We start from the raw sequence: 9,247 nt of genomic DNA on the forward strand, positions 1-9,247 counted from the left end.
AGAGTGAATCAAACAAAGGCGACATTACATAAATCATTATCAATTCAAATATAAATAGTCTCATATATAACTCATTATCAATTCAAGTATAATATTTTGCCAGGAGATCTATCATATTAGGAGACACTCCCTTCTGAGAATATTATTTTTACTAAAACTCATGTGCAATGATCACTTTATCTATCAACTTGTCTATCACTAATTTTAGTCAGGCAGTAAGAAAGAAAATAATCCTGATTATGAATTTATAAATGGTACTTGTGCATCATGCTATAGCTCTAAATTCTTTGACATATACGACATTAGGCATTTTTTTTTTTTTTTTTTTAGTTTTACACCCTGTATTTGACATTCATATTGAAACCTCGATTAATTTGGATCGCGCACTGTTGGACTCATTCTAAAGTGACGCTCCCAACAAGATTTTTCCCACCCCAAACTCGAACCCCATACCTAGAGGTACCTCATTAGTCATTAGCAATGGTCTCCTACAATAATTTTTTTGAAAAAAATTCTCTATTTGTATGACAATGAAACTAGAATCATAATGTGGAATCTGACATATCATTGGATTAAATTTATACTTTGTTTGAAGGTATACAGGATTAAGTTTGAGATTAAATTTATATTTTATTTGGTTAAAGATAATACGTTCAACCAAACATAATATAAATCTAATCTCAAATTTTATCTTGAGCATCACATCTTATCCCATGAACCAAACGACCTCTAATCTACAGAAGTTATTAAATTTTATTTTCTTTATTGTTCTTATCTTTTAGTTTTATTAAAATGTTCAATTTTAAACTCCTACTTGTCTTTTTCTTTTGGGAAAATTGGTAATCTGGACTGTTTACGAAATTTAGCAAATGGACTATCTATAAATAAAGAAAAAAGTTGTCTTTTTTTTAATTAGGATCTGCTAGTACCTATGTCTAGATCTTGATGCAAATCAACTACTATTATACATTGAAGAAAAAAATTACAAGAGCAAAGTACAAGTATTACTATATTAAGTAACTAGTAATATTCTTGTCCTTAATTAATTTACAAGTATTGATTAATTTAATAAAATGACATAATTGCTGTCTGATGAAACTTAATTAAAAATACTAGTACATCAATTTGACCATATTATATTTGTCGAATGATTAAGTCTATAAATTAAAAAGAAGGGGTACTAGCCTTTTTTTAACCTTTTTTGATATATATAGGTAATTCAATTGTGCGTGGAGAAAAAGCAAAGACAGTTGATTTTTATAATTAACATACTAACAAGTGGACTAACGTAAAATGGGCTCAAGGGTATGAATCTGCCCCTAAGTAGTTTTTTTTTTTTTTTTTCTTTTGCTCCCCTATATCCGCTTCAAGCCCAATTAATTTAAATTCATAGAGTAAAGTTTTATTTTAAGAGTAAGCGTCTTGTGTCAAAAAATAATTTCATTCTCATAACTCAAATTAATAGGTGGAGACATGATTAGAAGCTTTTGAGATTGAAACTTTAGTCATCTAAAGTTACTAATTTGTACATACTTATTAAAATTTTTAATATAAATAAGTATGAGTTTTGAATCAAAACTATTGAATTCAGATCAACTTGTAATCAAAATTTAGTTCGCTCCAACTCAAATTTAAAATTTTTAAATAAGAAAAAATACTTAATATTCCACCTCATTTTTTTTGTTGGCTCAAGAAAGGATATCTCTCTCTTTCAAGTGGAATTGTATTCTATAAATAATTAAATTGAATATTTTTCTGACCTTTGGAATTTGGATCAGTACAGGTCCCTTGGCACATAACTTTCGTTTCCAAATATCCAAGTGACCTCGTTGTACACTTAGATAATTACAAAGTGATCATGATTCATGCCAAGAGTAATAGAGATAAAGGCATGAGTATTCCTGGATTATAGTTAAAGTTGCTATGGTATATTTGTGCGCATGGTTAAATTATAGTCAAAGTTTGAGCTTGATGCAAATGGTTAAAATATCGTCTGCTTTACATGATTATCAATTAAATAAAAAATTATTTTATGTATCAATCCTTACATATCCGACAACTGGTGAAGTGACAACTAATTTTGGTACCCCTAAACTTACCTTTTCTGTATTTTTATGCTCCTTTTTGTGATGTGGCTGTCAAGTTGCAGAATATTTTTGTGATCTTTTTATGCTGATTTGATAGTTATGTCAGCACAAAAGGAGCACAAAATACAGAACGGACATAGATCCAAAACGGAGAATACTAACCATGAGCTTAAATCGTGACAAACAGACTAGTATTTTGTAAACATCTTGTGTTTGCACTTTGCAACATACAACAAGTGTTAGTAAGACTAATTTCAGTTCCAATGAACCTAGATGCCTTTTATACATATAAGACACCTCACACGCTATCAGCCACTCTAGAATTCATCATATAGTATCTATTGTATTTTTAGCATGAAATACTTTCTAGTTGGGAGTGTGCAATGATGAAATCAAAACTTAAATTTCAATGGATTTAATTATTAGAATATTTTTATGTATAGTAGAGTGTAATTTTCCTAAAATTAGATGAAGTCCATCATGACTTTAATGTTGACACAATATGGAGATTACCTACCTATGAACTAGCACCTAATAGTTCCAAACTCACCATCTAATAGCAATACTGCTAACACAGAGGGAGACATGATTTGATTGACAACAACATTTGTGAAACAAATTCAATGAAAAGGACGAAAATTATACTGACACTATGGAAAAGAAAATACTAATAAATATGTTCCCTTATGTGCGTGTAGATTCAAAACAACTTTTAATAGATGCTTCGACATAAAAATGATGAAATTAAAAAAAAAAATTTGAAAATGGTATTTTAAATTGGAATTATGCTTGGGCATAAATATCAATTGAAGTTTGCATAAAAAAAACTTTGTAAGTAATTTGGATTGAAAATTATAAAAATAGTTTTTGAAGTTCAAGTTGAATTTCGAAAAATTGATGACTGTCCAAACACCAAACAGTTTCCCAAGATAGTATTCTAGAAAAAGAAACAGACACTAAGTATAGATTGAATAATTTCTGTCGTTTAACTTTCTCGTGATGAGAACTAGTTCCTGTATGGTGATATATATTTTTTTTTTCATAAAAACGAGAAAGTAAACTAGAATTCTTTAATTTTTATTTTTTTGGTTTTAATTCCTTGAGGGGTGGGTGGAGAAATGAGAAACGTAGTACTTGTTGAATCTTAACTAAATTTTAGTTTGGTCAGTGATTTTAAAGAATCAGTGTCATTTTTTGTCAAAATATAGTTATATACATAGGAAGAACTATATATAGTGGGGTGTGGGGATGAAAAAGGAATAAATGGACCATATGGTATATATAGGCCACAGATAGAAACATGAAGATTAAAATAAGAAAGAAAGAGTGCATGTACGTAACATTAAAAGTTCATGCACGGTTCCTAATTTTTTATGTTAATAGAAAGGGAATAACATAAATGCAATTTTGACCTATTTATTCTCCACATACTCATGTCCTTCCCCTTTTAGATTCTGTAGATTCAACTGAATTCATTAGTTCCAGTTTAAGTCAATAACTGACCTTATATATAATATTAGCATGTAAATCTTTAAGGAAGAACCGCCTTCGACTCAAGTTATGTATGAACAATAAGGTGACGTGTAGACTCACCGGCTCTAGATCCTGGAATAGATGTCTCTCTAGTACACATCATTTAGGACACAATTGAGGAATGGGAGCACATGGAATACACGTGCAGTTGGTGATGGTGAGTTGAAAATTGGTCTGGTTTGTTTGAAGAAAGTATACCTGGACATGGTCAACCATTTAAGAGAATATTGTAGGATATTATATGATCAGTAGGATCAATATGAATCCAGAATAAGAATGTTATCCAAAATAAACCACAGAGTATATACCTATATACCATATGCCTAAACCAAGTGCAATAGGAACTTGGGGAAAATTTTCTTAAAATCAAAATCAAAATCAAAAGAGATATTAAGAAAAAAAAAGAGGACAGGCTGGTGCAAAGCATCTCGTGAGCACACCTCAAGTGGTGTGATGCAGACAACCTATCCTAATACTAGCTCAAGGGGTGTGATGCAGACAACCTACCCTAATACTAGCATTAATTGCTGCTTCTACGATTCGAACCCCTAACTAAAGGTCACATGGAGACAACTGGAGGCTCCCCTATCAAGTTGAATATTACATGGAGTCAAAGGGCGGCCCGATGCACTAAAGCTCTTGCTATGTACAGATTATGGAGAAGGATCGGACCACAAGGATATATTATACGCAACCTCAACTTACATTTCTGCATTGTTTCCACGGTTTAAACCTGCGATCTCCTGATCACATGACAATAATGTTACCAATTACTCCAAAGCTCCCCTTCTCAAATAATATATATGGTGAATCTAGAAGAAAAACTCATCATCAATAATGTTGTCTAAACAGTAAACACCTTTTGGGGACATGTTAGCCAGGTAACAAGTTTGTCAAGTTTGAAAGAAACTGAATATGCTGCAGCAAATTGATGAAACACTTCAAGATTCTATATGAACAGAATAGAAGACACAAGTTTCTATACCATGATACAGTTTTCTATTTTTACATCTAGCATTGTGCCTTAAAAGACTTCCTACCTTACTATGGTTTTACATCTAACATTATACCTTAATACATATCCTGCCTGAGTACTATGGTCTATCGTATGTAAAACTTCACTATCATGGCATTACTCTGCGGGCCTGAAGCAGAACCTTCTGAAGCTCATCGGCAAGTCCTGGTAAGAGCACTGGTTTAGGGATGATGCCATTCATTCCGATCTGTAGGCATTTTTGACCGACATCTTCATCAGTAGTTGCAACTAAACCAATGATCAAAGGCCAGTCCTGCATTCCACGCTTGCGAAGTCTCCTGGTAACTTCAAAGCCATCAACAAGAGGCGGGTGAAGATCCAAAACTACAATTTGGAACAAGGATGCATCAGAGCAAACAGCACCGAGGCATTCATATCCAGATGAAACTACAGAGACGATGCATCCCAGTTTCTCGAGCATCTTCCTTGTTACGGCTCTATTCATGTCATCATAGTCAACTAACAGAACTTTCTCACCATGTAGTAGAGGATGTGGATATGTGGGATCTGACGATTCCCCATATCCGGACATGCCTAAAGGAATTGATGGTTGCCTTTGAAACCCAACAATGACAACCATGCTTTGGTCAAAACCTTCTGGATTTGGTTCTACAATAATGTCTCCTTGCATTAACTGTTTGTCATTTTTCACATATCAGAAGGAAGTTAGTTTAAAATTCAAATTGCAAACATTATGGACTTGTATTTAAAAATTTAAAAAAAAAAGCGAAGACAAGAAAATGAAAGTGTAATCGGTAACTAAATGCTGGAATATGAATAGACTTACATGAACCAACTTCCTGCAAACGGAAAATCTCAAACTCTCCTCAACGTCCCCACTGCAGCTCGTTGGAGTACACAGTACGATCTCTGACTGAGATTGACTAACGCTTGTGCGAATTTCAAACCTGGTATACACTCTGTCACTAGATGAGTTTGATCTCCTCGTTTTCCAGCTTACATAATCTTCACTTGCTGGGAGGACTCGGAAGGTAAGATGCCCTCCGTTGGTGCCATTCAAAAGATTTCCGACTATATAAAGCAAAACTTGAGAGAATCTTCTTTCATCACCCATAACATGATTAGGCAAAGATTTGTCGACTTCAATGGTAATATTGTAACCCTTCGATGCACACAAACACTTGACAAGACAAGCAGCTTCTCTTATCAAGGAATGTAGCTTGAAATGCCTCATTTCCAATGGGAATCTTACGTTGCCCTTCATTGAATTAACTATCACATCATCCATCAGGGCGGAGACAACGTTGCTGGTTTTGATCATAGAACCCACAAGAAGCTTCTGCTCATCTGTTAACTTCTCTTCCTGCAAGACCGAGATCAGACCCATAATTGAGTGTATCGGTCTTCTCAGCCGATTACTCATAACCGTCTGAAATGCACTCTTTGCATCACTTGCCCTAAGAGCATCCTGTTTCGCTTTCAGCAGTGCTCGGTTCTGTTCCAATAATCTTTCACTTATATTCTGAGATTCTTCAATCATTGCAGCATGGGACAGAGCCACAGCAACTTGATTGGCTGCAGCCTTCACAATCTCCATTTCCTGGTTACTCCAAAACCTACCACTTCCATGAGGTAGAACCAGAACGAGGATAGCATAACATCGCGGGACAATCTCAGGAGTTCCAGTTCGGAAATTCGAGACCTTCAGCATTGGTATCCTGATTGCAGCCACGGTTTCTGGGTCGCAACTCTTTCTACTACTTGCAGCAGCAAGTTTGGATCCCACGTCAAGTATCTTTACAGCATTACTCTCCTTGATCTCTTTTACATCGGGATCACTGATTGGGATGGGCATATTATTATACACACTGGAAACATCCGCCCTTGTAGGATCATGAGTCAGTCTCATCTCCGTTCTGTTCTCATTAGGCATCCATATAACACAATTCTGCAAATTCAATATCTTCGACAGCTCAACAAGAGTTGTGTAGAGTATTGTATGACGATCAAGTGACTTCCTGATCTCTTGTGTAAGCATCCGAACATGCTTTCCAACTTCCTCTTTTTGCTTTATTTTTTCAACTTGTTGATCAAGATCCCAATTTTTTTGTATCAGCATTAATTCCCTTAGCTTCACTTTAAGTAGCATCGGGATAAGGTTGACGAGAGATACAGCAGTGAGCACGGAGATCAGTGCAGTGAGTAGTTTGGAAACAAGAATGGCAACCAAAATATGAAATGTGCGTTGGCCCAAATAAGTCATGAAACTTAGAAAATGTGTTAAACCACAGAATATAATGAATGCTCCGAATTCAATGAGCACCCATTTGAATGGAAAGTTGGAACGACTGATGAAGTAAATGATCTCCAGTGGGATAGAAAAATACGCCAATGCAATAAATAAATCACTGGTTCGTTGGACAAATAACATACTATCGATGCTCCAAAATGCCTCATCATCATCGCAATTACATTCAGTAGCGCCATCAACAGCCGATAAGGAAGCAATGAACGATAAAATCAACAAACATGATGCTACTTTCATCAGCATTGCATCCATTAGACCCTAGTCTTGTTTACACCAATGCTGCTTAATGTACAATCAGAGACCTGTTAAGATTCAATTCCTAATTAAGTACACGAAAACCAACATTTTTTTAGAGTGAAGATTGAAGTACACCTAAAGTATCTCGGTTTTCTGAGTTTTACACCTGAATTATCAGACAAATGTATGGATTTCCTGCCTGAACTATCACGAACCATTTATCAAAACCCACTTTAACTATTAGTTGTTCGCTTTTCCTACCTGAAAGTTCAGGTATGAAACTTAAACAATTAACTATTGAGGTATATTTTGATAAATAGTTTGTGATAATTAGGGTAGGAAACTCGATACTTTTAATGTGTTTTCGACAATTAAAGAAAAAAAAGGAGGCTAACATCAATATAAAATTTCACAGATATACACACAAATGCATGCACCAACATCAACTTGCAATTAACATAATTAATATCCAAAAGGAAGGAGAGTAAAAGGTGCCAAATAACAACTAGCCCCACAAGCCCACAAACTTAAAAAGGCATCTATTTATTTCAATGTCAAAATTTGACTTTCACAATACTAATATAACCATTTCATAAATAGAACTTAGTACAAGGAGACTAAGAAAGCTACTATGCACCTCAACTATAGTACTTAACAAAAAAAGGAAAACCAGAAAACTTTGAAATGAAAGTTAACACCTCTCGACAAGAAACTTTAAATAAATAATTTTCAATTTGTGGTTGTCTAAGAAACTAAAAAGAAATTTTGAATTTTATGGTCCTAAACTAAAATATATTGAATGTACTAAAATATCCTCTAACCAAAAATTTAGACTTAAAAAGAACTGTTAAAAATCATACTAATAAAAAAATAAGACAAACAAATTGACAAGAAGCAACATGTAGTTTCACTAGTGGAGTCCGAAGAATCTAGACCTTACCCCTATCTGAAAAGAGGAGGTAGAGAAATTGTTTTCGATATATTCTGAGGAAAAAGCAAAACAAAAGAGTCCCAAAAGAGAAATAACATAAGTGAAGAAAGATGATCAGCTAAACTTACCTAAAAAGAAGAAAAAAAAACACATCTTTCTTTATCTAAGAAACAAAAAACCAAAACAAGTCAATCCAACACACAGATCTTTATCTTTAACCAGCATGCAGACCCAAATAAACATTTATAGAGGTCTTTAAGTCATCTTTTTATCCAAAACTCAATCAAAACCAATGTAATTTTTCCAGCATTGGTATTATCAAAAAAGAAAAATCTATAGCCCACAGAAAAAGCTCCAAATAACTACTCAAAAAGAACCATAACCCAATGCACCACAAAGAAAACAAATACAAAGTTTTTCTTCAAGTGAAAATAAACTGAGTTTTTTCAATGACCATCTTGCCTTTACAAGCTAAAAACACTTAAAAAGAGTAAAAAGGATTAGATTTTTACACCCAAAAAAAAAGAAGAAAAAGAATAAGATCTTTTTACTCAAAAAAAAGAAAGAAAATAAAAACAAGAAAGACATAGAGAACTTCACTGATTTTTCAAGAATTCAATGACCCTTTTCATTTCTGTACCTTTTTCTTATTCTTGTATGCTCCAAATGCAAATTTGATATCAAGAACAGTTGAACTGTTTGAAGAAGTGTTTGTCATATAGAGAGAAAAAGAGAGTGACTTTAAAGAGAGTAGAAAATGTAAGCTAAAAATGAGGAAGGAAGACAAGAAAATATAAGCTTGTTGGGGTGGGGGATGGGGGTTGGAGGGACCCACAGATTTTACATGAAGAGAACTTAGACACACTTTAACTCTTAATAAATGTCTTCTTCAGCTATAAAGTTGTAGAAGTAAACCTTTTAACACCAATTTTTATTTTAAGAAAATTATCATTTAGTTTACTAATTCTATTTTATACTCTTTTTTATGTGTCATTTTATAGAGGCTGAAATATATATTATGTGGTCCCCTAGATTTAACCTTTTTAAAATTGGATACCTTAACTAAAGGTGTAGTTTATTCATCACTTCATTAATGTTCAAAGTGTCTATTGAATATCTAATTGACAATTTCTTACAAAATCCAAGTGTATGAT

General features: G+C 33.6%; 1 protein-coding gene across 1 annotated transcript; it reads right to left on the reverse strand.

The window, feature by feature from the left end:
• Positions 1-4,518: 4,518 nt before the first annotated feature.
• Positions 4,519-8,869, reverse strand: LOC107864606 (ethylene receptor 2). The gene is made up of 3 exons (XM_016711023.2): positions 8,734-8,869; positions 5,444-7,227; positions 4,519-5,290 (listed from the first exon to the last, which is right to left on the reverse strand). Exons 2-3 carry the CDS (start codon positions 7,175-7,177, stop codon positions 4,745-4,747), a joined length of 2,280 nt encoding a protein of 759 aa, XP_016566509.2. The 5' UTR covers positions 7,178-7,227; positions 8,734-8,869; the 3' UTR covers positions 4,519-4,744.
• Between the last annotated feature and the right edge of the window lie 378 nt (positions 8,870-9,247).

Source organism: Capsicum annuum, chromosome 3 (assembly GCF_002878395.1).
Source record: "Capsicum annuum cultivar UCD-10X-F1 chromosome 3, UCD10Xv1.1, whole genome shotgun sequence".
In the NCBI taxonomy this organism is placed as follows: domain Eukaryota; kingdom Viridiplantae; phylum Streptophyta; class Magnoliopsida; order Solanales; family Solanaceae; genus Capsicum; species Capsicum annuum.